This window comes from Syzygium oleosum, unplaced genomic scaffold (assembly GCF_021117445.2).
Source record: "Syzygium oleosum isolate NSW1041296 unplaced genomic scaffold, Sole_v2.1 Sole_v2.30, whole genome shotgun sequence".
In the NCBI taxonomy this organism is placed as follows: Eukaryota; Viridiplantae; Streptophyta; class Magnoliopsida; order Myrtales; family Myrtaceae; genus Syzygium; species Syzygium oleosum.
The window spans coordinates 3,037,551-3,065,221 of record NW_026607514.1 but is presented as its reverse complement, the minus strand read 5'-3'; the positions used below and the strand labels follow the sequence as shown (position 1 = coordinate 3,065,221).

At 38.7% G+C, this 27,671-nt stretch overlaps 3 protein-coding genes across 3 annotated transcripts; 1 reads left to right on the top strand and 2 right to left on the bottom strand.

Moving 5' to 3' along the window:
• Positions 1-5,808: 5,808 nt before the first annotated feature.
• On the top strand, positions 5,809-6,813 carry LOC115677524 (zinc finger protein JAGGED-like). The gene has a single exon (XM_030600704.2). It carries the CDS (start codon positions 6,054-6,056, stop codon positions 6,636-6,638), a length of 585 nt encoding a protein of 194 aa, XP_030456564.1. The 5' UTR covers positions 5,809-6,053; the 3' UTR covers positions 6,639-6,813.
• A 12,204-nt stretch (positions 6,814-19,017) lies between these two features.
• On the bottom strand, positions 19,018-22,307 carry LOC115677527 (disease resistance protein TAO1-like). The gene is made up of 5 exons (XM_056303986.1): positions 22,080-22,307; positions 20,770-21,949; positions 20,545-20,677; positions 19,361-19,559; positions 19,018-19,249 (listed from the first exon to the last, which is right to left on the bottom strand). The coding sequence occupies exons 1-2, from the start codon at positions 22,305-22,307 to the stop codon at positions 20,786-20,788; spliced, it is 1,392 nt and encodes a 463-aa protein (XP_056159961.1). The 3' UTR covers positions 19,018-19,249; positions 19,361-19,559; positions 20,545-20,677; positions 20,770-20,785.
• Positions 22,308-23,897: 1,590 nt separating this feature from the next.
• On the bottom strand, positions 23,898-27,671 carry LOC115663241 (disease resistance protein L6-like). Its single transcript, XM_056304068.1, has 2 exons — positions 25,928-27,671; positions 23,898-25,730 (listed from the first exon to the last, which is right to left on the bottom strand). Exons 1-2 carry the CDS (start codon positions 26,578-26,580, stop codon positions 24,452-24,454), a joined length of 1,932 nt encoding a protein of 643 aa, XP_056160043.1. The 5' UTR covers positions 26,581-27,671; the 3' UTR covers positions 23,898-24,451.

Genomic DNA, 27,671 nt, shown 5'->3' with positions numbered 1-27,671 from the left:
TCACGCCATGAATAAGGTTAAGGAGAGATCCAAGTAGAGGACGAGTGATTCGGTAGAGACGAGCAATCAGCTCGCAAGCACTTACGTTGTTGTCGTGCATATGCTTGTTGTCTCTCTCTCTCTCTTCCACCTCTTGTCCATGCTTTATCATGTGTAGCCATTTTTGTTCTATTTTTTTATTGTTTTCTCCACGGCCCGTTTTTTTTTTTTTTTTTTGGGTCGAAAGGAAACATTTTCATTCATCAACGTACAAACTAAATGAGTCTCAGAACGCAGAATATTCCATAGGGGCTAGGAGGAAAAGACAACCGGCTAGGGGGGAAGAGTATTTTTGCGATGGGCTTTGGCAACCGAACGCGTAACCCTTTTGAATCGGTCAAAAATCAACGATAACAACACGAAAACTCGAACCCATCATTGCACACATCACCAAGCATTCGACGAATAAAACTTCATCCCTCGAGACAAAAAATCTTCCAAAAATGAATTCATGAAGAATTTTTTATTCAAAAGGGGTGATTCATGCCTCCTTCTCTTCTTCTCGGACCATTTGGAGATAAGGGGGACATAAATTTAAGGCCATTTTTGTCTAAAATCAATTTAATTATGTAGCACGTGTTGGTTATTAGGTCGAAGGTGAATCAGCAATTTCTGTATGTGATTAGGGAATATAAGCTAAATTTAAGGGCGTGATTGTGATTCTTAGCCACGTTCGAACTGCCTAATACACTTAAATTAACCTACTCCCACATAAGCAAATAAACAATCGCTCTCGTGCCAGCTCCTCTCTTGGTGCACACCTTGCGGTATCATCATATCTTTTAGGGTTAATACCATGAAAAACCCCAAATTGGTACACTTGTAACAAATTTACCCTCCGTTAAATTAAATTAATACCACCAAAAATCACAAATTGGTAAACATGTGATAAACAAAGGAGTAAAACTCCAAACCGGTACACCCGTCAACTTCCACGTGTCATCCAACTTTGCAATTTAACGGTTAAATTCAACGGAGGGTGAATTTGTCACATGTGTAGTAATTTAGGATTTTTTGTGGTAAAAAAATTAGTTCATGGTAAATTTGTAACAAGTGTACCAGTTTGGGGTTTTCTGTGGTTAAAAAATTAGTTTGGGATAAATTTGTCACATGTATATCAATTTGGGGATTTTCATGGTATTAGCCCTATCTTCTATGCAAAAAGTTTTTCTTTTTACATAAACAGTACTGATGGTGATTATTCCCAAGAATAGAAACGTATTATTTTTTCAGTATAATTGTGATTATAATCAATGTATTGTACCATTAAAAATTATTTCCTAATAAAAAAATGATTGACATTAAGATAGATGATCATAACGTAGACACTTAAACCACTTAAGAGTGATTAACATGGAGAGTCAAAAATTATTTCCCGTACACGCTGCTGATGCAAGAATTTTTCTTTTCGTAGACAATGGAACGGACTATATTTTTCTCCAATCATGCTTCTACTTAGAGGGCTGCAAGTTATGGTTACGAACATCACCTATATGCAAATATGACTTAAGTATAAATATAGATGATGTCCATGTTTATAAGCTACCGATTAGAAGACTGATTAAAGGAAATTTCTTTTTGAAGTAGGAAAATATGATCATAATATAAATCGATGACATGTGAGAAATAGGTGCTTCTACTTACATAAAATTGTAAAAGCACGTAAAAACTGGTTAATAGAAAGTGAGAATAACATAAATGGTCCTTAAACTTTAGTTTATTGTGCAATGTCAACCCTGGACTTTTACTTTGTCCAGTTTGATTCCTGAACTATTAATAAATGTTCAATATAGTCCTCCGTTTGCTCAAAAGACAAATCAGATGTTATTTGATGAGGTTGATCATTAGATGTTGAGTTGGATTTCTAAAAATGATGAGTCAACATGTCCATCATTTTTTCCATCTACTTTAAAAAGAAAAAAAAGAGATTAAGGTGTTAACATGTCCATCATTATTTGATGACATGGATTATAATATCCTAATTTGAAATGAACATCTTATTTGGGTAATCCACGTGTAACTTTTTCGTTTTGTAGTACACCATTTTAAACTTAACGAATTAAAAGCTATATCAAAAGATTCCGCCAACTTGAATTAACGGAAAGTTCGCATAAAACATTTTCATATATTTTAGAAACTAGATTTAGCATTTACTAATAGTTCAGAAACCACACTGAATAAATTATAAGTTTAAGGATGACATAGAACAATTTTAGAGACCGTTTGTGTTATTCTCTCCAATAGAAACTAATAAGGGTTAAATTTACCGACTATAGTTGAGCCTCGTAAGTAAAAAAAAGCCTGAAATTTGGTCGTGTAAACAGGAGAAATTAGATCTTGATGGGGGTCTAAGACCTGAAGACTAATGACTACCTACTTATCAAGCCAGCAATCTCCCTATATCATTCTTAACATTAAAATACTCCCTCTTGTTAATTATTTTCGACTAATTTAAGCATCAAGGAGTTTCTCTTAGGAAAAAAGAAACCTATATAAAGACCATTTATATGATAGATATTTCATTCGTCCATTTCTATGCACCAATGTTTTTAACAATCTCTTCGTAAGTGTAAATTTCATGGGATCACTGCCAATTACTAGGTTAAATTTTAGCCTAAGATTAAACCGTGGAAATATATAATAAGAGAGGTAAAGGGGCTTGAAATAATTTGAATTTGGGACATTTTGCTATGCAGGACTATAGCCAATTACTCAAAAAGTTTAAGCTATTAAAAGGGTGCGTGATTTGAAATTTAAATGTTGTACAATTTTTTGGAAGAAATTTCTTTAGAAAAAAAAAAGAAAGCTTGGAAGGATTTTGTACAACTATGAGCAAAAGGACATTTAAAACCAGGAACAAAGGGCGCGGGAGCTATCGGCACATCATGTCAATGAATTCATCACCAAATAGGACCTCATAACTTTTGCCGCTCGTCATATGTGTGTGTGTGTCGATTGGAGATAGATGCACATGCATCATGCAAAAGGGGCCTTTGTGTGTGAGGACAACTGCAAGCTCCAAACACACACTGTTCCTCCTCGTTTTGTATCGTCAAGGAAGGTTCCTGCACCTTTTCCTCAAATCAAAAAAAAAATTTATACATTTCTTTGATAAGAAAGCTCTCCAGCTAAATTTCAATTTGGAGCTCTTCATCACAACCAAGTCCTCAAGTCATCATCATGATGAGACGACCAGCTATTTAGGGTTGTTTTACACTTCATAAACAAAGCACTTCTTGGATGAGAGCTTCCGAATGGTAGCCGAAAACCAACGCCTTGTGGCTTACCATATTTGACCGTGTGAACTTGCCCATCGAGAAGGCTGCCATGAGCCACCTACGTCAACGCGGAGGAGACCCAGATCGGTACATCTAGGTTAATCAAGATTAAGCATATATCCATTCACCCTAGACATCGATAGGAGAAGCGGGAAGCGTTTTAACCCGATACAATGATTGAAACTAGAGGTGGGAACATTACGCGTATGGAAGGAATCGTTCAAATAGCTTGAGAACTCTAGTGTTGATAGCATTATGTTGATGGGAATTAGGGCGTCCCTTGTCCTGTTTTATCCTCCTATAGTGTTCCAATCATCTCTATTCGTTTGATTCAGGTGAATGTGATTTAAAGCACTTTCAGTAGCTTCACTTAGGGATCATTATTAGCGCCTTAAGGTCACTAAATTTGGTCGTACTTCAAACATGATCATGCCGTTGGAAAAGACGGCGATAAGCCACCCAAGTTAAAAGGAAAAAAAGTTACTTTTCTCCTTGATAACGTAAATATTGATGGGAAGTGAAAGCATGAAGCACTTTAACCCGGAATTCGAGGTTGGAGTTAGATGTGGAAATAGGACTTATCTCACTTGACCTGTCTTGCAATACGAACGTAGCCGACAGAAAAGACAACCACGACCCTCCTAGGTGAAAATTGATTCTTTTTAAAAACACATTTGATGACTTGGAGGAGACTCATGTCGGTCCGTTCCATACAGGTAAGTTAAGATTGAGCTTAAATATTGATAGAATAAAGAAAGGATGAACCATTTAACTAATCTGATATGGTTGAAGTTAAATATAGAGAGGCGAGAACAAAAGTAGGAAGAATCGAAATTAAGATGTCCAAGGGATGAGAATCGTCTGCCTCTATCGGATCCTCATACGGTGTTCCAATCATCTCGACCGTCCGTTCACATAGCTATGTTTTCTTTAGAAATTTGTGATTGAAACCCTTTGGGATTGACATAGTTGATTAGGACATCAAGGGATTAACAATTCAATAACTAGAGATCACTTATTCGAATTCCACTAATTGTGTGCAAACTCTCCAAATCGGGGCTACCTACACATGTCAACCGTTTGAACTCAAATAGTTCATGGGCTTGAAAGGTATTCCACCGGCCTTCATATACCTAAGCCTCCACGCTCGTGTTCCTAAATTATTAAAAAGGAAAGTTATGACCAAATACATCAAAAGGTTGAGATCATTAGAGCAGCAACAGGGTACACCTTAAGGTAATAAAGGATCTTTATCCATATTGAGTTTGAGTCCGTCAATATTTGGATCTAAATACTTGAACTATTAAAAAACGTCTAGGTGCATCCCTTTTTTCAGTAAGGGTTACTATTAGATTCAATGTCAGTGTAATAAAACACTTACACATTCACAATCGGGTGAATGACATGTGTGTTTGAATTTAATCATTCACCCAATTGTGTAATTGAATTCTACGTGTTAATAATCCGATGGTGTGCGTAAGTTATTATTTATATCATCAGTAGACCCAATAAAAGTCCAATAAGGAAATGGAAAGTCTTTAGAGAGAGAAAGAATTACATATAGTTAAATACATTGTTTCTTTTTTCTTTTGGTTGTATGCACTTGTTAATAGTGTGATAATGCTACAAGTATAAGAATTCGAATACTAAAAGTTTAGGAGTAGTTACTAGTGATAAATTAAATGAGTATTTTCCAGCCCATCTTCGAGTATCTGGTCAAAAATCTTATATTAGCACAAAATTAAAATAGGGCTGGTCAAGTGTCTTAGAATTGTGGTATCCCTTATACTAATCATTGAATATCTAGTTTAAGGCCAATAATATATATAATTAGGCCGGCAATATTTAACTAAAAGGAGAGGCTGGGTGGAAGTTGATATGAAATGGAGGGGAGAAAGATGAAGTCTTCAGAATCCAACAAATGACCAAGTCGAAATAAATAGAGCATAAATTATATATGGATTCATAAGAACTGAACATGCTTCTAGAATAATTTAAAGATGCTTATGGTCCAAGTGAAACCGAGGGGCTAAATGATATAGTAAAGTCTTATTAAATGAGTTTGCATGTTAAGAATGCAGTACCCAGAAAGAAGAGGGATTTGTTTTCAACCTAGCTGAAGAACAGTGAACTTCTCTTCTCACGAGCAGTCGGCAAAGTATAGTAGAAGATGCAAAAAACCACAATATGAATACGTTTCCAACATTTTCAACTTTCAGAACATATTCAGAATAAAAAAATAATATACAAGTGTGTGTAGTTTCAGATACATTGAGAGAGAGAGAGAGAGAGAGAGAGAGAGAGAGAGAGAGAGAGAGAGAGAGAGAGAGAGAGAGAGAGGACAAAAGAAGACCGCGTTAAGGAAAAAACCCTGGTTGATAGCTACAACAGCATACATGGAGAGACAAACTTTGGACTTGAAAAAGTTGATGATAATAATTAGATATATAAAACAACTGTCCGCTAGGGAAAAAAAGGCATCAACCATAGCCGGCTAACCACATCTCTCTCTCTCTCTCTCTCTCTCTCTCTCTCTCTCTCTCTCTCTCTCTCTCTGACTTCTCTTCTTTAAATCAAACGACACACAAGAACCCTTCACTTCCTTCACACAAGCAATCCTCCCATGTCTTTTACTTGTCTCTTTTCTCATTACAAGACCCTTCTAAGCAAGCTCTTTTAGCCTGATCTCAACTCAAGCCCACCAACTCAGCATCATCTATCATCTCAACCCCCACCATGGAATTCAGCCACTTCGACGACTCGAAAAGCTCCAGCGACGACACGGACCGGTTAGACCCCACCAGCGACGAGATGGGGAGCGCGGCGAGGTCCTATGGCTGCGTCTTCTGCAAGCGAGGCTTCACCACCGCTCAGGCCCTGGGAGGCCACATGAACATCCACAGGAAAGATAGAGCCAACAAGTCAAGGCCTTCGAACAACTCAGGCTTCTCTCCGATCCTGAGCATAAGCCCCGACGAGAGCTACACGCCCCTCAGATCGTTCCTCCCTACATCAACTTATCCTCCATACTATTACGGGTTGCCAGAACCATCCGCTGTCCACAACCCCATGTACTTGCCGGCGTTGGTGTGGGGCTCGAGGCCCGATCCACATGGAAGAAATTACAATGATAATAATCACTTCTATGTGCGGAGCAATCCATCCGAAGAGAGTACTTATGATGGAGAGGAGTGGCAGTGGGGGCGGAGCTTACAAGTCGGCCCGTCACATGTGGTAGATGACAACAAAGGGAAGAGACCACGGGCCGGAGCCGAAGATGATGGGTTGGACTTGGAGCTCCGACTCGGTCACGACCCTTAAAGAAAATTAAGTACATTAGACGTATGTATAAATACTGACTTTTGCGATGATTTCAGTGCCTCACTCTGTACAGCTTTTGGATTCGTCCCGAAAACTTTTCGGTGTTTCTTATGTAAGAGGAGGAGGAGTTGGAATGAAGTTATTAATAAGAGGCGTTTCGCTTTCGCGATATCAATCAGCGAGTGTTTGATGATCACACGTGTGTGTGGGAGAAAAACTTTTTTGTGATGAAGAAGCTTCAGAGAGGCGTTAAAACTGTGTTACCAGACACAGGGAAGTTACTTGAGAGAGGTATGATTGTTTTGTCTATCAGCTTACACACACCTCTTGAGAATTTCCTGCTAGTACTTTTTTGTCCTTCTATTGCTTATCAATTCCGAGATTTATGTTCCCAATGGAATTGATATCTTCTTTTGTTCTGTAAACTTGATCCTTCTGTCACATGTCATTGAATTTATAGAGAAACCCTAATTTGCTTGATGGAATAATCAGTTAGATAGAAAGTAAAGAAACTCATGTACCTAATCATAATGGTTTGTGTGAATTTTTTTTCCATGCCTTTTAGTTGGGGAATTGGGTTTTGGTTATAATTGACAAACCAAACAAGTAAACTTAAGATGCATTTAAGATCATCGATTTATCAACATTCCACATGAAATTTGGTGTGTTTATGCATATAATTCAGTTAAGATATGCTGATATTTCCCTTGTTAGGCTGCCAAAATGTTATTTTTATCTTAAATCTGATAACGAATTTGAATTTCTTTTGTTTCTTTTCTGCCCTCTTTTGTTAGTCTGCAAGATGATATGTATGTGGGGCTATAATCTGATGGAGGATTAGGTTCCTCCACGAGGAATTATCTTTTCGCTAATTTACCTCACACATTGGTTGTTGTTTTTTGTCTTTTAGAACACTATACATGTTTGGTACAATGAGTTCGGATTTTCGCTAATGATCATGTACCTTCTATCTTGCTATGTGAAGCTAGCTTAAGACGGAAAGTTATAAAATATGCAGTGCAGATGTGGCGAACAGAAGCCTGAGATTTGGTTGTCTAGCTAGATCTTGTAGTTCAGGAAATAGGTTGGGGAAAAGAAAATCGCTCACAGGTACAAACCTAATTTGAAGATAGTGAGTAAAACAAGACATAGAGTTGATAAGAGATGACTTATTTACACGATACCCTTTCCTTGAACCTTGGGTGGCTATTGTCCACATGTGCGCACATAGAGAGACGGAGAGAGAGAGAGAGAAAGAGAGAGAGATCAACACAAGCATGCATGATACATGAATTGGTTATGTTAGGTTATTCCATGATTTTATCTCCTATTCTGGGCAAGAACAAGTTTGTAAGGATTGAATTGGTATTAGAAGTTAGTACAAAGTTTATGTGACTGCTTGATGAATCCTGGACCTGCTTTTAATGCTTTGTTCGTGTGCTGGTGCTGTGTTTGTGCACATTGTCTGGATTTTCAAGACCAAAACTGAGTGGTTGGCAGCTGGAAAACTCACAAAACTTACAGCTTTAGCTACGTAAGAATTATGTTCAAAACACTCTTTTTATACATCATTAAGTAATGGGTTGTGCTGATCATAGGGAAGAAATTGCGCAGTACTCTTGTCATTGCTGTGAATCCTATAGCTGAGAGACATTGTTCACTCTCCAACTGACCGAATCCTTTCAACTAAACTTATGTCTATATATTCCAGGATTGTATCTCGAAAAACTTCTGCGTAGTGTATATGAAAGTCTTGGTTTTGAACCATGATAATCTTAGTGGTTTCTCTATTTGTTTACTCTATTTCGATTTCACACTCTTTGATCTTATCTTTATTTTCGGGCAAGGCCCTTTGATTTCAATGTTATTTTTCTTGATGAGCCACAAAAGAATGAGGTGCTTTTTGTGTGTGTTTCCAACAACCGAATTTTTCCGAAGAAAGTAGCGACTATTGTAAGATTAATTTTAAGATTGCAGCTGTTGTTGTCTTAGAAGTTTCATCTCTCTCAATGCATGTTGAAACACTCTCACCTTTCCATCCAAAGTAAAACCATGCATTTAATAGGATTCATAATCTATCTTTACTTCCTCTCCAGCTGAACTGAAGGTTTCATTAGTTGGTTCTTTCCCAATTCCGGTCTGTAGATGTGATGTTCAAGAAACCAAAGATTGATCATGAATGTTTAACTTAGATCATATCCACTATAATTGTCATTATATTTCATACCACAACTCTTCGTCATACGTGCTACGATTCAATTTACATGTATGGGAAATTTTCAAAATATCAGTCTACATGAGTCATAAGTATGCCAATCACCATAAGAGTAGCTGATTTTAGTTTGCATAGTAATTGCAATTGAATTGTAACCTCTCCCAGCGTCAAATGCACTAAGTCTTTCGATCTATCTTTTGTGGAGAGTGGAGACCAACTTCTAACCACTCCACCATTATCCACCTTCTTCCTCAGCAGCATCTTTCTGATGTTATATATAATCACTAGAAGGAAACTGCTTTTCTCAGGAAGAACTTCATGGGTTTAATGATGTGGCAACTCTAACATAATTGGCAACTTACATAAAAGTTTAAACCAGGTAAAACTCCACTTCGGGCCCCCAAATTTATGAAATTCTTCCGATCAAGTCCTGGAACTTTTAATTTGTCTAATCATGTCCTCGAAGTGTCGCTTAACTATTCTAATCAAGTCTCTTCGACTTCAAATTCAGCTTGTTGGAGCTGACGTGTCTGTCAGGCCGACAATAATACTATGTGGAGAGCCCTAGTGCAGGCCGACTTCACATTCTTGAAATCTCATCGTGCATATGATTGTGATCTTCATTCCTGGAGAGCTTTAGTCCCACGCATTAGTTGATTTTCCATAGGTACAATGACAAAAAGTTTCTCGGTGTTAGATCTTGCTGGCTTTGACAGAGTGTCGGCTCCGATTGATCAGATGTGGAATTTGAGGAAATCGATCAGAATATTTACGTAAGTTCAAGGACCCGATTACACATATGAAAAATAAAAGGGGAAAAAACGTGTAAGTTTGGAGATCAAAATTGGACTTTTACCATTGAAACCATTAGATCGAAACATGATTTATTATTTTAAAGGTTTTAACATTTCTATTTATCGAAGAAAATAAGTTCTAACATTTCCCACCCATACATAGTCCTAAATCTAGATTGAGAAATTAAGCCGAGGAGTTTGATTACAAATTGGGAGACAAATTAGATATTCCAACTTATTGGTATGTCCCGATATATTTGATGTCAAGTGAAAAATATGAGGTTGCTGTCGACTTGTCTAAATAATTTAGCTAATAATCATGATATAATTTAATATTTAAATATTCTAACAAATATTTGGATTGTCTTGTGAAGGAAACATTTTGTGAACGACGGCCATTTTTCATGGTAATTATTATAAGTGGCTATTCAACAAGCAAAAAGTGAGGAAACGAATATATTTTATTTTTTTTAATTACCTTCTGAATGAGACTATTAATTATGTCAATCTAAGGAAATTCACCAGGAAATGAAGAAACATATTTACTAATGTCCAGGAGAGATCCGTTTACAGTCTTATGCCGAGAAAGCACGAAATGGCATCGCTTGACACTGTCTCGATATAATAGTAATTTTTTAAGATGGCACTTTCTATCTAAAATGATATAATAAATAATAATGGTCGAGGAACCTAGAAAAAAAAACGCGCTCTCGATGATTATACGCTCCTAAGCGAACTAATTTGTTGAATTTAATTTAATCAAAACTCATTCATGAGCACATCGTGACCAAGCCGGCACATACTTTGAATTTGACGAGGAAGAGTGAGTATTAAATGATGAAGTATGAGCTTTTGTTAGAGAAACCCTAAATACAAAGTCCACAAAGTTGGCGAAGCAATAAAAAAAAACTTTAAGAAAAACACAAACAAAAGAACCTACAAATCTATATAAAGCTGCACCTGTGACAATTTGATCCTCTGCTAGTTTCCGTTAAATTTTACCGTTAAATTTCTAAGTTGGATGACACTTAGTAATTGACAGATGTACCCGTTTGGGGTTTTACCCTCCGTTTGTCACAGGTATACCAATTTGTGATTTTTCGTAGTATTAATCCAATTTAACGGATTGTAAATTTATCACAAATGTACCAGTTTTGTAGTTTTTGGTGGCTAAAAAATTAATTTATGGTAAATTTGTCAGTGGTATACCAGTTTGGGGTTTTTCGTAGTATTAACCCTAAAGCTAATTGAATCGGAATATATACAAAAATGATACGATATCACTCTAGCTAATCAAATATCGCGAGAGCTCTCGATATCCCGGTCCGAAATTTACCAAAGCCGAACACGGGTTCGGAAATCGATCAATCATTCACGGAACCAATGAAGCTAGCTATCGCCTCAATTCACACGTAGAGTTCGCACCGACGGCGACATCTATCGATATAATTAACCACTCTTAATTAAAATACGCAATGCATCGCCTCTGTTTCCCTGTGGTTGCATTCATGGTGTGTTAGATTCATGGGCGACGTAAGCCAAGTCGATATCAAGGATTTGATTAAGCGGGGAAGATTAACGAATGATGGGAATAGATTAAGGCAATAATCTTTGCGGATTTGTTGGGACTGCTCTGCTGACAGCTCGACAGATGGATGCGATTCAGAAGGAAGGAACAAAAGGCAAAAGATGACAACGATGTCACTGCCAGCGGGATTGGACCCAGCTTGGTCAATAGTCAACCCTCCACTTCAGGGTCTAAATTTTGTTCATAAGTGTGATGATTACATTTGGCACCCTGCTGTTTTTGTAAGGATTAGCTCAGTCAACACATTCTAGAATTTGGTTTGTCTCAATTTAAGCTCCTCAAAGTCAAGGTACATTTAGCAGGAAACCATCGAGTGTTGAAAGACCGTTTTCCTCGTTTTTCGGTCAGGCCGCGTCTCGCCGCTCCACCTACAATTCCCTCTGCCCTTACCGTACTCCAGCTTGGCAGTTTCCCCCGCCTGTCCAGGGCTGAGCCCTGGGGTTTGACGGCGGACTTGAAAAGGCCAACCGTGGACGCTTTACACCTAATCATTCCGAGCATCGCTTGAGATAATAAGCCAAGGGAACATATTCTTATGATCAGTGAAACCGTATGCTTATATTTTGAAAATACAATTTACAATTTTTTTGTAGAAAATGAATTCATTTTTGGGAATCCAGTATGACCTCCAGCACTACCATGATGAGCCATGTCATTCGGATCTGGAATCCCGATGTCCGAATCCAGGATCTTGAGGGCCAGACTCGAGACCATGGCTAGGACATCATGGCCCAAACCCGATAGTTCAAAGTCTAACCTGACGAATTTTGTGCCAAATCATTATGAGCGGCCTGCAGACAAACTAGACTAACCTTTTCTCTCGATTTAAGAACAGGATCCTCATTCTTTGACCTTTTCACACAACAAACTTTAAAGCATGTGACGTCAATCACGTAGCACATGAGCCATCGAGTAGTTCCTAGTAAAAATGTGTCCGGACATATATTAACGTATCTAGATATTGACAACCTTGTCATGTTGACATCATTAATATGTTGAACTTATTAATAAAAATGTCTAAACGTATGATTATGAGTAGAAATGGTTACTTGCGAACGGCGCATTTAACTATGTTGTACAATCCAGATTGATCCATGTACAACAGGAACACAATTAAGCACAGCCGGAACACACTTAACAACATTCGCGTGAATGGGGTCATGTCGAGATCATTCACCTTCACAAATGTGCAAAGTTTCGAGGCAAAAATGGTTGGTTTTGTCAACCATGTTGGGGGGAAAACCACCTTCACGAAAATTGTAATTTGGAAGCGTGTTTAAAACGCTGACGCGGTATTGGTAGCACTAGCAATAAAGGAAAGGCGAAGCTATTTCAACGTAAGCTGTATTGCATCCCCGATCCTTTAACTCAATTGACATCCTCTACATTTAGAAAGCTGTTGAAAAAACCAGTTTACGCTCCAAGTTTCCCTTTTGAAAACCCCTTCACATCATTAACTAATATGAAATTACTGACAAAATTGTCATTTTCTTGCAAAACAAAAACATGATTCCATCCATGTCCTTAATTGCCACCCACCCAAAACCCCTAAATCTTGACCACGCAAACACCCAAATCGGCGCAAAAATTGTCCATAAAGTCCTAAACCTATTACACTTTTGCCAATTCAGTCTTAAACCTTTTAAGTTTGCCAATTGAGTCCTAAACATTTACACTTCTTGCCAATTGAGTCCATCTGGCCAATTTTGGCCGGAAATCGCTGACGTGGACACCGGTCGGCCACGTGGCACTGATGTGAACATTTTTAAATAATATTTTAATAATTTTGTGAATTTTTTTATGGTTTTTTTCTTCTTTTTTCCTTTTCCTTGTTTTTTTTTTTTGGGTTTAGAGTTTTTTTTTGGTCAAATTTTTGGGTTTAGAGTCGCCGGCCCTAGGTGAGGGCCGGCCGACCCTCGCTGGCCCTAGGTGAGGGCCGGCCGACCCTCGCCGGCCAAAGCGAGGGTGTCGCGACCCTCGCCGAATTTGGGCGAGGGTGTGTGCGCCCTCACTTTGGCCGGCGAGGGTGTCATGGCCCTCACCCAACGCCGGTGAGGGCCGCGACGCCCTCACCTAGAGCCGGCAAGGGTTAGCCGGCCCTCGCCGGCCAACTCCAAACCCAAAAAAAAAAAAACAGAGAAAAGGAAAAAAGAAGAAGAAAAAAACCATAAAAAAAGTCAATATATTATTAAAATATTATTTTAAAATGTCAACGTTAGTGCCACGTGGCCAGCCAGCATTCACGTCAGCGGTTTCCAGTCAAAATTGTCCAGATGGACTCAATTGGCATGAAGTGTAAAAGTTTAGGATTCAATTAACAAACTTAAAAGATTTAGGACTGAATTGACAAAAATGCAATAGGTTTAGGACTTTTTGGACAATTTTCTCAAATCAACCGCCGCCGCCGCATCTAACACGACTTGTCTCACTGCCAAACTTACCTCCGCCCCACCAAGTCCCCTCTATCTATGAGCTGGCCTTGGTCAAGGTTGCGCGACGGTGGCATTGCCATCGATTCGAGACTGGAAGCCTCCGTCGGGCCATGGGCAACCTCCTATTTAGGTCATTTTATTGAGGTCTCGGCCATGGGCGACCTTCGGCCCATGGCAGCTCACGACCTTAGACCAAGGTTGCGAGCCACCATTGTGGCAATGGGTCGACAGCAGCGTCAGTCACGGCCACTAAAGGCGCCCCACCGTCGTCATTGATGGTGCCCTACCACCATCTAGCACATAGAGATGCACTCAAGCTCGCGACCTCACGACCTTAGACCAAGGTTGCAAGCCAACATTGTGGCAATGGGTCGACAGCAGCGTCAGTCACGGCCACTGAAGGCGCCCCACCGTCGTCACTGATGGTGCCCTACCACCATCTAGCACATAGAGATGCACTCAAGCTCGCGACCCCATTAGTGAGATTGCCCTCGTGCATGAGAGAGAGGTGTTCCAAAGGCGACCCAACGGCCGGGCGTTGGACAAATAGTCTTTTAAATCTTTATTAATTGCCATTTCTTAGGATATGGGGCACGTTTGGGAATCATTTTTCCAAGGGGCTTTGAGCTCTAAAGCTCTTTAGGCAAATTCAAGTAACGTTTGGCAAATTTTTTAATAGCTTTGGATAGATGGAATTACATTTCCAAATACTTCTAACCCAAGATAGGTCCAGAGGTGCTTTGGGCTTTGAGCAAAATCTTCACAAAAAGGATAAAACTCTTCGTTAGGATCCAAGGCATAATGCAATTGCTCTTTCAATCTATCGTGTCGAAATGAAAACCCTAATCGTATGTTAGGACCTTTTTCGCTCTGACACCATATTGACATGGTTGTATCCCTGCTGAAATGTCCTCCCAAAGCCACTACCATGAAGCTCTTGTATAATCTATTCGCGTAAAGAACCTTATGGATACATAACTGATCACCTTTGCACTACTTACTTCCTGCAACTTAGCTATATTGTGGCTGAAATAAGGATCAGCCTGATACTGATTTTCGCCCTAGATTTAGAATGGTGGTGGAATGAAAGTGGAAGTTGCAGATTACCGTGGACAGATGCATGCCAAATTTTATTTAAAATGGGAAGCTAGTGCGGAAACTTCACTTTGAGTGAAAAATGATGGCAAAACCGCGGAAGGTGCCGTTTGTGAAGCTTAAATTGGAAGGCATTGCATTTCTACGTGATGGGTTTTGTGATCATTGGGCCGCCCATGTTGGGCCAAACCCAGCCCATTAATCTTGAAAGAGCCCATGAGAGAGAAATAACCGCCGAGGCAGTTATTTGTGAGGTAGTTATTTGTGAGGCAGACATGTTACGTACATTCTGTCAATTGTAGTGTGTTCATTCTAAGAGAAAATAAGAAACTCTCTCACTCAAAAAGGAAAAAGGGCTCTCGCTCGACAATCGAAGAATCGTACTCTCTCGGTGTTACAATTGGAGCATTTAATCCGTGAAAAACAAGGTACGTCCTTCTTGGTGATATACTTTAGACGATCGGTGATTCAAGTTTTTCGACTAGGCACGTTTCCGGATATGTTTTCGGTGTTATTCGATAGTTCGAGTTTCCGTTTTAGAATGTGTTTTCGAGATTGTGTTTCTCAACATTGGTATCAGAGCATGTGTTCTTGTTTTCTGATTGTTTAATATGCTTATTACACGGATTGATGGCCGGAATTCGTGAAACAGTGCCAACGAACGCTCGGTTATGAAAACCAACACCCGACCGTACTGTTCGGGATCGTTTCTCGAAATTTCGTGTGATAAATTTTATTTTTGATGGAATAGGATCGTAGTGCTCGTCGAGACGAGCAAAATGACGGGTGGCACCCCGCCGGGGGAGGCCGGACGCGCCTCCACGCGCCGCCGCAAGCGGCGGCTACGCCGGCACGTGCGTCACACGTGCGCAGCGGTTACCGCCGCGCACATGCGCCGCACGCGCCATGCATGCACGTGTGGGCGTGGTTGACGTCACACTGACGTCAGCCACGCTGGTTATATTTTTTGGGCCGAAAGGCTCGGCCCGGCCCGGCCCGGTAGGCCGGATATGATCGATTTGGTCCGATCCGACCCGGTTGCTGACTCGTGACCCGACCCTGCTGACCCGTTGACCTGACCCGGTCATTTGTTGATCGTTGACCGGCATTGAATACCGTTGACCACCGTTGACCAGCGTTGACCACCGAAAAAAAAAAAAGGTGCTGAAAGGGGGCAGAATGTGTTTATTGCAATATTGTATCATGGATTAAAAAGTAACCCTTTGAGTTTTTTCTGCATTTGTTGCAGGAACGATGGTACGAAGATGTCAAACCCCCATTATGGCTAGGACGCCTGAGCAGAAGGCAAAACTTGCAGAGTTGAGAGCTGAATTAGATAACTATCAATGGGAAAATGGCAATCTGGAGGATCACATGGTCAAGGTCAATGAGATGATACAGAAAATCATTTGGAACGGTTATTGTATGCCGGACTTTGAGAAGATGAATGTTTTGATCAACACTCTTCCATCTGAATGGAAAAAGGTGTTGCATCAACTATGGAAGGTCAACGTGGTCCCAACCTACAAAAAACTTGCAATGGATTTTGTGAGAGAATATTATAGGATTGAGGCAACAAAGATTTCGACCCTAGGGATGAATACAACTTGGCGAAGAATGAATGCGCCATGGAGAAAGCCTAAAGGATACCCGACAATCTTTTCTTGGTTGCCAAAGAAGAAGATTGATTTTTCTAAGAACTTTGATGAATCTTTCCTTGTGTATAGGAAATTGATAAGCCATTGATTTTATTTTATTTTAGTTCGGTTTTAGATATCCTAGGTGGATAGTACTGTTCATGTTAGTGTTCATGTTTCTTTTCTATGCTAGATTCGTTCCTTATGTAAATAGTTCTTAGTGAATGAATGTTGATGGATATTTTTATTGTGAATAGTTTATGGTACTATTCTATCGTAACTCTTGTCTCAAGAACAAGAGCTGATTATTTCAACATAATCAGGAGGTAGAGAAAATTGTCTGATCTGTTGATGATGATGGCTATGGGACAGTCAACTTTGGATTTGAATGGGAACGTAGCTGATTAAATTTAGTTCATGGAGTTGATTAAAATTGTCTGATTTGTTCTTCTCTACTCGTTTCTGGGGTTCTTTAACCACTCCTCATTTCCTCAGTTCGTCTATTTCAATTCCTCTTCGTTGTTGTACGATTCAGCATATGGCAACGTATCCTACCGAAGCTACGTAATCTAAAAATGCACGTATGTGGGTGTTAAACAAACCGAAAGGCTTTCCATAGTTCCATTTTGATTTGAGGACAGTTTTCATATTTCTAGTATCGTCCCAGCGAGCTCGGAGTTACAAAAAAGATGAAAACTGAAAAGCCCCAGAAGCAAAAGTTCTTGTTCTTTCAAAACTTTCACAGTTATTGTTGCTGTTATTTATAGGATCTTGATGTAAATTGTGAACAAACTTTCGAAACAAAGCTCCAAACAAATCGCTAGCATGAAATCAGCTCAATCGGTTTGACTCGTTCATCCAATTTTATTCGATCGATTCACGGCCGTCCAACTGCAAATCATTTCAGTCCATAAGGTCGTGACTAATGCTGTATATGCAGTCAAACAAAAAGCCATTGCCCTTTGGATTAAATGCCTAGGCACTGGTTAAGCAACTAAGGAATCAAATTGCACAGACAAATACGTTGACTCTACTTGCCACTTTTTGTGTGTTAATCCTAATCAAAATTCTGAAAATTAAGTTATTTTACGCTAAGTATGTTTAAGAAGTGACTTGACTCGTTAACATGGCCGGCATTATATATGGCTTTAGTACTAAAAAGTAAACAACAAGCTCATTAAGTATGTTTAAGAAGTGACTTGACTCGTTAACATGGCCAGCATTATATACGGCTTTAGTACTAAAAAGTAAACAACAAGCCCATTAGACTACGAGAATACCTTACGAGTAGCTTTTAACTACTAAAATTCCATTAGTGTAGTCTAGTTCATGATAGGAGAATATTTGGGAGTGACCCCAAAGAAATTGCTCCGATTGAAACTCAAATGCATGTCCGATGACCACAATTTGGAGTAGCAGAGTCAAAGAAGTAACCAATTAGATGACCCTTCGAAGTTTTTCATTCAAACCAAATGAGTACAAATTCTGGGAGTGGCTATTTTCACCCTTCCACTGTAGCCAAACGCCAAAGAAAATTCGGTTTCAAGTACCGAAAATGTATGGCTGTGCCTCTTTTGCTTTATATATTCATGCATAAATAAATCAAGTTTGAAAATTATACGACTGAAGTGATTGCAAAATGCCAATATATAAATTTTTCAGCATAACCAAATCAAGGAGATGATTGTAGGCTGATGAACACTTCTATTTTGTGTTCAAAATTCTTCCAAATGAGAAACTTTTGTCGTATTGAAAACCTTTTCGTTGGGATTCTTGGCTGCAATTGACATATTATGTGCTGAGTCCATAACATTTGCTTTTTCCATGAAAAAAGCCTCTTTCGGTCACAATATTGTGGCTTGAAGTAGACATCTAAACGGTAATCTTGTTAACAAATTTGATTTTATGCTTAACTTCACATACAGAACCACCTGCACATGCGGCTTCTGCAAGCATTTTGAGATTCGGCCAAGCCAAAGAATAGCACGATTCAAAGCTTGCAAACGACAACTACACACCCTGAGAAGAGGTCGTTTAATGTCAATGATCCTATGGAGAGGGTTAACAATACGCAGCACATGATAAAAGACAATATTGAAGTAACTTTGGAACACCATGACATGGCTCATGCCAGCCCGCATCTCCATCCTGTGGTGTTTGGAGACTTTCTCCTGAATTTCAAGAAATGCAGCTTGAATCTACACAAGAAGGATGGGATTAACTAATTGTCAACAATTGAAGAAATTTGAGACTGTAGCATCACAATTTACCCCATGAAAGATAAGGTACAAATGCATAAACATTATTTGCACCAATCGCAGTTGGACCGCAATGAACAGAGACTTTGTTAGCTGGCCGAGGAAAAAGGAAACAACAGGCTTCGGAGAAGTAAGCAATTAGCAAAACTTTCCTTGTTTGTGTTTAGGAACAGAATTTTTGTTAATAAGATTATGCTGAAAGGGTGAAGTGCCTCAAAAGATGTAATTGTTGACTTGGTTATTTCGCAGTACCCAATTAGCAAAATCAGTAATACGCAAAAGTTTGCCAGGAGGTGAATTTTGATTTCACAAACTCAACATCGCATGCATGAGAACCATGCTTATTAAATCAGAAACATATATGACAACATTCAAAGGATATTATCACACTAATAAACTTATAGAAAATCAAGGAGATTGTCATCATGCATCCTTGTATACTGATTTTCAGGTGAAATGTGCAGCTCCTATAGTATAAGCACACGAGTTAGTCTTTCATAGTTACGGTACGACTGGTAGTGCATGCCTCCGTCTGCAGAGCCTCATCGAGATCGGGAGTGATATCATTAGAAAGCAACTGCATCAAACAACTCTGCATCAAGGTAACATATAGAAAAATCAGCAAGTAGGCATTAGATTAATTAGAGATGTAAAACCTAATGAGCATACAAAAAGCAGATTCAATCTAGAAAACTACACTCACAAGCATTTAGGAATGTACTGTTGAGACTTGATCAGATGTTTGGATGTTCACAAGCATCAAAACTTCCTCAGTACAATCCAGTTGGCCCACGAGCCTCTTCATGGTTGGCACGCAAGATGGTCGTCAGCTGTTGCTGATTCTTCCTCTGCAAAATCCCTCTTCATTTTGATTGGGCTCTGGTATGAAACTTGAAGTTCCTCTGCCAAGTTAGCCAGACCCAGATCAATGATGTGAGAAAACGATTCCATGACAACAATAGGATCAAATGGGATGCAAACTAATTAGCAAATTCTTGAGCTCCTCACCCCAGCTTGTTTCACAGAACGGGCAAAATATTGTCCCAATTATGTACAAGATTATCGATACAACTCATTGAATCGAAGTCCAATAGTAAGCCTCAGTCATTACATAGACTAACCAGACCCATCACAAAAGCAACACCAGTTTGCCTTTGCATGATAATCTTTCAAAACAACAGCTTTGAGCTGGTCTACAATTATATATGACAGACTAGTCAGAACTACTTTTCATTTTTTTTAATCACCAACCAGAAAGACTTGAAACTTGACTTTTATTTTAGCTCAGTTTCTCATACTTACTGGGAATTCATGCTCTGTCATGTAAGATTCAAGAGGAACATCAAGGGAACCATAAGAAACTTGACCGGGTTTTTGATCACCAGAGAAAATTGAAAGGTGTTTGTTCTGAACAAGATATCTGTCACTAGCCAAATTTGACACACAAAAATACTCACAAAGGAACTCAAAATGGCCCAGGATTTTTTAACAAAAAATATGAATTTTGGACATAGGAAAAATGGACTTTGGGAGCAGTTTATAATATTTATTAGAAGATCATCGGCCTCTAGATGAAAGATTCAAATCCCGGGTTTATCGAGAGGGAAACTGTAAATCACTAGGGAATTCTTGTTTACCTATCTTTAATATTTTCATCCTTGCCTCACTAGCCGCTAATCTTTGCAGTCTACAAAAGCTGCCAATGGAAGGATAAATGAAAAACATTACTATAACGTAACCAACAGCGAGTAATGTAGGCAAATCAGAGTTTCCAAAATCAATCAAATAGATACTCGGTGTGGAGAAAATCATTCTTAAAAAATAGAGTTTCGAGAAAAGTATTACTCTATTCGCTCACACTAGCCATTCAAGGATGAAGAATCTTACTAGAAGACCAATGCCTTCAATTGACATTTGGGTCTACATTTTGATCTTGGCTGAAGCATCATGTCAGCATCTATGACCAACTCCCCCACTCCTTCAATTATGTAAGACTAGCAATTTAGGAAAGTACAAAACCCTGTCATGGAAATCATTCTTGTCAAAAGAAGATAGTGATGAAAAGTAGGTCATGAATCTCAGAAGAAAAATGATTGTTCACTTCTTATTTACCTCTGTTGAGGAAACATCAATCACTCTCTGTTGAGGAATCATCACTCCATGAGTCGTACGATAGCTTTCGTTCATAATTTCTAAAGACGCATGTTCCGGATAATTTCGGTATTGCTTCCAATGAGTCACAACCAGAGATATCCAAATCAATTAAATCCAACTTTTCAAGTCCCCGAAGCTGAGTAAGTTTCCTCCAGTTTCGAAGATTTAGAGATCGTAACTTCTCACATCCATTCAAATCTGGCAAAGTCTCCATTGATACCCATCCCATAACAGTCAACGCTTCTAAGAACTTCGCACCATCAAGACCTCGAATTTCAACTAGATTTTTGCACCAGGCAGCCACTAATTTCTTCAAACACCCTGATTTTGGACAGAGAAGCCTTTCAATGGAATCGCAGTAATTTATAGATATGCCCTCCAAGAGCTCCAAATTTTCAAGGCCCTGAATTTCAACTAGGTTATAGCAATGCTCAGCACATAATCGTTTCAGACGAATTAACTGTGAAAGGTCCAATCTTTCAATTGAACTGCAGCCTTTTATTGAAAACGTTTCCAAGTTCTTCAATCCGTCGAGCTTAAGCAATATCAGCTTATGACACTCCCAAACAGAGAGTTTCAAGAGTCTCGAGGGAAGCTCGGGGATGTCTTCAAGTAGATAGCATTCCAAAAGACGGAGTTTTTCTAGGTGGATTAGGCTAGAAAGCCGCGGCAGCGACCGAAGCTTGTGACAGCGACGCAGCTCAAGGCGCTGGAGAGAAGAAAGATCCCCAATAGCATTGGGAAGCTTTTCAAGCCGAGAATAACTGACGTCCAGAAATTGCAAATTCTGTAAATCCCCAATTGAGCTAGGGATTTCTCTCAGTGATTTACAACGGTAGGCGCTCAGTTTCTTCAGCTTCCTCAGAGAACCAATAGACGTAGGGATCTCTGTAATACCAGATTTATCTAATACATCTTTTAATCCGCCCACTTCCTCTGGTAGCTCCTTGAGACTTCCACAGAGACTCAAATCCAAAGAAACGAGGCTCTTGAGTTTGCCAATAGAAGGGTGGAGATGCTCCAGTCCCTCACAATGTCTCAAGGTGAGGATCTTCAACTGCGTGAAAGCCGAGAGATCGGGAGTACGTCTTAAACCCCAGCACCATGTAAGGTCGAGAACTAGTAGCCGCTTTGGCGTCTACACAAAAAAGAGGAGAATAAAGCTGTCAAAAAGAATGAGAGTGGGGGATCGGCTAAACAAAAACAAAACCCCATCTTAAATCACGGAGAGAGGGAGGATGTCTCTTTTTTTTCCCCCCCAATCTTACCATGAATGAACTCCTCCGTCCTTCCCAATCCTCTGTGAAGTTCCAACTCCCTGATAATTCCAGCACCGATAAGTTCGGTAGATGCAAACTGGTCGTCGGAAGAGACAAATCGCTTCCCTCGACGCGCCACCAAAGCCATCTTACTTCAGAAAGGAGTTCGTTGGAGTTTCCGATTGAAGCTTCCCTCAAGAAGTTATGGAACCAGCGGCTAGTTTTAAAATTGTTCATCTGAGGGCGTCTGGATATGGGCGAAGGAATTGGACGGGACAAAGAAAATGACGGAATCCTTTTCAATTCCCAGTTATACATCAAATCAATCCATGGAGTCACTCAGTTGACTTTTTTTACTTTTTTAGTTTTTCGCTTTTTTTAAATCTTGGATTCGCACGATTTGTTATCTTCTTATTACTCCCGTACATAAATACAGACATGTGATTTAGCATTTAATTTTTTAAAATAGTTATTACTTTAGAACAGCTAAGGCAAATGCATCTCAATGTTCTATCTTTTGCTCTTTTTTTTTTCAAATTATATGGCGCGTGCACTTCGAATTTTATTTAAGACGAAATACATGAAACCATTTTACAATATACAAATGTTTACTTGAAAATTTTCATATGACTTGTGTATAGTTTTTCAAAAGAATTTGTCAAAGAGTGCCAATGGGTCAACCGTAAGTAGCTAAGGAAGGACCTGGTTTTCATTTCATTAACCATTTTTGTGAAGTGTTTAATCATTTCTTTGAAAATTGAATTTTTTTTTGTAAAGTATGTTTAAAAAGTGACGTGGCAACATTGGTTAGCAATGCACTTTTTCTAGATTTTAAGCAAAGCCTGTCATATGAAAGTTTTTGAATATGTCTACTTATTTTTATTTACCAAAAAAAAACTAAAGATACATATGTCCGTTTGCATAAGAATGGCACTGTTTCTTTTTGCATCTTATAAGTCGAAACATACTCTTATAATTTCATGCTAAAACAGATCATTTAACTAGTTGAATATGGTGAAAAAAATCCCATATGGCTTTGATTGACTTTAGTAATAATACCTATATTTTCCCCCAAAAGTTGAATTAGTTAGAATTGTTTTTTTGGTTGGTTTGATTTACTTTTACTGTTTTACTCGTTTATCGTTATCTCTGCTTAAAATTGTGAAAAGCCTGCAAGGGGTATAATTTCTCTTAAGTTTGTTCGTAGTAAAAGTCACTAAATTGTTGTAAACATCACCCCACGCTATCTTTCATAATTTTCGCTTGTACATCAATCTATACGGTATATTACATTAAAAAGTCTACTATATGGAAAGGGGATTTCAAACCTCACAATTCGCATATATTTCACCAAAATGAGTTGAAGAAATAGGATATAACAAAATAGACATAATTATATTTCAAATAGTCAAGACAATTGGAAATTAGTCCCATAAGTATTTCATTTTCCAATGTTAAATCAAAATCTTTCCATCTTACAATCATTTAATTTTTTTCCAACACTAATTATCATCTTTCAACATTTTTGTCTATTCAAAACAGATTTAACTTTTTTTTCATTTTTCCAAAGACCCGTATGGTGTGCTCTTTTTGCTAATCTTAAGGAGTTATTGGATCAACAAAAGAGTGTGATATCGAATCATAGGAATGAACTATTTCAAATTATATCAAGAATAAAAAGCTGTTTCCTTTGCCCAACATCTCTTGGTTAATTGTTAGGGTTAATTCCTTGCCATTGATCAGTCATGAGCTTATGAGGCATCAAGATGGACAAATATATAATGATAAAAAGACATGAACATCGATAATTTAAGTAAACGAGAAACATAGTCGAAAAAATTCGCTTCGTGCTGAAAATCATATATAATGAATACAAAGGTATGAATATAATAATAAGCACGACATTTCCTCTAGTTAGTCAAGTTTTCTTCGTTTTTTTTTAAATAGTCAAGTTAGTCTAGCGGTTCCTAGCACAAAAGAGGCATTGTCCCAAAAAATATAAATAATATAAAACAACTTATAGTGGATAGAAATGTTTGTTATGAGAAATGAGCAAGGTGAACTTGACAAAACCTTAAAAAACAGTAAGATTTTCCTGAAAATATTTTTAAGGGGATTTTTGCTATCTTATCTATTAAGAGGAAATAAGAATGAAAAGAGATAGAAATAACTAGTAGAGCAGAGGGACGGGAATCTTCAAAATCAAAATGGAGAAAAAAATATTAAAAATTGGATTCCAAAATCACAGGAGCACCACAATACATTTGGATACTTATAATTGGCCCTAATGCATATTATTTGCCGATTCCTAAAATTTTATAGATGTAATTTATATCAATGAAATCAAATCAAATAATTTAACTCTTTCATCCTTCGGATACTTACAATTTATTTAGTTGTAATGGACATAAATGGACGTTTACACAAAATTTTTTTCCTAGAAAGTAAGAGCATCTATTCATGCTAGATGAAATATTAGAATAGATCAGATTAAATATATTAAAATAAGAGGGAGAGGAAAAGAAAGGAGTGCCATATTTTACCATTTTTTCCCGTACTACTCTTGAGGCTCCCCTGTAGTTGCAATCCAATGGCCCGCTACATTTGTCAAGTGGTTGCCCTTGACAAAAAATGCTCCTTCCTAGATCTCTCAGTTGATCATGCATCATAAACTCACCAGCATCTCCAATTTTAATTAAGCACCTCAACTTCAACTCTTCAATTCCTTGACTTGGATAAAGCCCACAGTCCTCCCACATGCACATGGCGTAATGGTTGATCGGAGGACGGCTAGTTGGACCAATAAAGAAACAAACAATATCGAGAAAAATCTGCTTATGTCCATCTTCTAATGCATCATAACTTATTTGCAATATCTTTTGGACATCTCTATGTGGTTGGTTTTGTAATTGCTTCCGCACATCTTCCCATACTTTTATATTTGTTTTTTTATACAAGTATGAACCTACAACCTGAAGTGCCAAGGGAAGCCCACCCGTGGTGGATATGATATCACCAGATATACCCTCAAAGTCCCTGGGAGAATGGTCCATACGAAATGCATGTCTGTTAAACAAAAGCAAAGCTTGCACCTTATCCAATCCATACAATTCATACTTGTAGTCTACCTCGAATTCAGATTGATCAAGAACGGCTTCATTTCTAGTGGTAACAATGATCATACTTCCTGCCATAAACCAGCTACGTTCCCTAGCCAACGAATCTAGTTGACTCTTGTCATCTATATCATCCAGAAGAATGAGAACCTTTTCTCTGAATCTAGATTTGATTATATTAATTCCATCATCAATTCTAGACACTTCCTTTTTTTCATTTAGTATATCCGATATAAGTTGACTCTGTAGATACGTAATACTGTGGCGCCTAGTAGTTTCTCGAACATCTTGAAGGAAGCTGACATGCATAAATTTATTTGAGAGTTGATTATAGATGCACTTGGCAAGAGTAGTCTTGCCTATCCCACCCATGCCATAAATTCCAATCATTCGAGCATGGATGGAAGGATTGCCTATCCAATTCATAATTTCCTTCAGACGGCCATCAAGTCCAACTAGTTGCTTAGGCAAATCTAGCTGAAAATCTTCCTGTAATTTGCTTGTAACAGTCTCGACCACACGTTCTATTAATTTTCCCTCATGCCTGTCAAACAACCAAAACAGTGAGAGATTATGAACCTAGACATAGTCTATGCGAAGTATTCAATCCTTATCAACTGAACTAACGCTTGTTGGGGATCTTTTCTGAGCTTGCAATGAAAGTAATTCATTTGCATTTCATCGGTTCTGCGTGAAGAAGAAAACTTACTTATCAAAAAAAGAAAAAGTTAAGTGAAGTACCCGTCGGCAAATTTCTCTGATTCCCATCCATTTAAGTAACTGACTTCATTAAGTGCTCGTTGCCCTTCCTGGATATCCTTCTCATCAAAACGTTTCTTACGCGAATGGAAGGCCTCCCCAAAACTTCCTTTTAGATGCCGCACATCTGATGGGTCCACTTTGTAAAAGATGGGCAAGACTATGTGTGACGTGCTCTTATTGCGGTCCATGATATGAATGAGCTCGCAGAGGCACCATTTGCTCGAAGCATAATTTTCCGAGATAATGGGGATCGAAATTTTTGATCGTGCAATGGCATCGAGAATCTCTGAACCAAATTCCTCACCAATTGGGATGCTGTTTTCGTCCCTGAACACGCAAAATGGTACAGTCCCTGCCTTGATCAGACTGTGATACAGGTGATCGGTGAATGCCTTGCGAGTATCCAAGCCTCTAAAGCTCAAGAACACGTCGTATTGACCGCTACCTATATTTGTGGGTACCGGAGAGATGAATGAAGAAGTCGATGCTCCCTCAATGCTCTCTTCCTCTGCTCTCTTTCTCTTTCCCTGACTCTTCTCTTTGTCCATGTTGATCTGAGGGGGGCAAAGTTGAAACGAAAAGATGCTTTTTTGCTGTTGCTCAAAGTGATTGATGAACAACAAAAGATGCATCCAGGATGCTATTCTGCAAATGCTTGTAGTCCTCGCCTTATCTTCTTATGGACCTCACCCTCTAGTCAAGTCAAACTTGTTGGTTTGGTCCACGCGCGAATAATGTGTACATTAATTTCTCCCCTTGGAAATGCTGAAGAAGGTTCGTGCTCTTTTTTAGAGAGAGAGATAGAGAGAGGGGTAACAGGGACACGGTCACATAGCCTTCACTTTAGTTAAGTTTACCGACGTCGTTTCATTGCCAAAGATTAGTGGATGAGCCATACAGAGGGCCTCCAAAAAGCCCACATCATTTACTTGTTCAAAATGCTCCTAACGCGCAATTGACTACCTTGAAACACATGTTTGAAGAACTAGATAACTCCATGCACGTCTTAAGATATTTAGAGACAATTCTTTTAGTTCACACCTAAGATATTGAATCCATTCAAGAGTCTTCAAATTATGTAGGGAACTCCATGGAAGAAACATCTTCCTCTTTGAACAAAAAACTCACACGTTACTGAATCCTTGTCAGGATCTTTCGACCTTGCTCTTAATTCTTTTTAGCCTATTATATAAACAAACCTAATTTTCTCCAACAGTCTGTCTGATCCCATTTTCATTAGCCAAAATAATGTCACCCGCCTGTTTATTGCCTGATGGACCTCACCCTCTAGGTGCATGCACTTTCCTCGTTGGAGGAAATTTCCAACAGTTATGTCTTTGATTGTTGTTTTGGAAGTTATATAAATCGCTCACATGTAGAATTGACAAAAGTTAAAATGTGCGGTGACCATATATTATGAGACATTCTTGAGTTTGTGTGTGCCCAATGCATGCCGACCCTTAGATCGTGTGGTTTCTTCTGGCACCACCAATATCGTGGGCTCAAATGCAATGAGCTCACGTGCACCCGAATCGTCTAGGAGTTTTTCCATATTTGGTCTAATCATTGCCTTTGATCGGTGGTTCAATGTAAGTATCTATTTGAAAGCACATGCATATAATTTATTCCTGCCTTCATCGAGCGCTGATTACTAAGGCTCCGTTTGTTTCATGGAAATTATATGATTTGAAAAACATTTTCCTAAATATAATTGCTTATATCT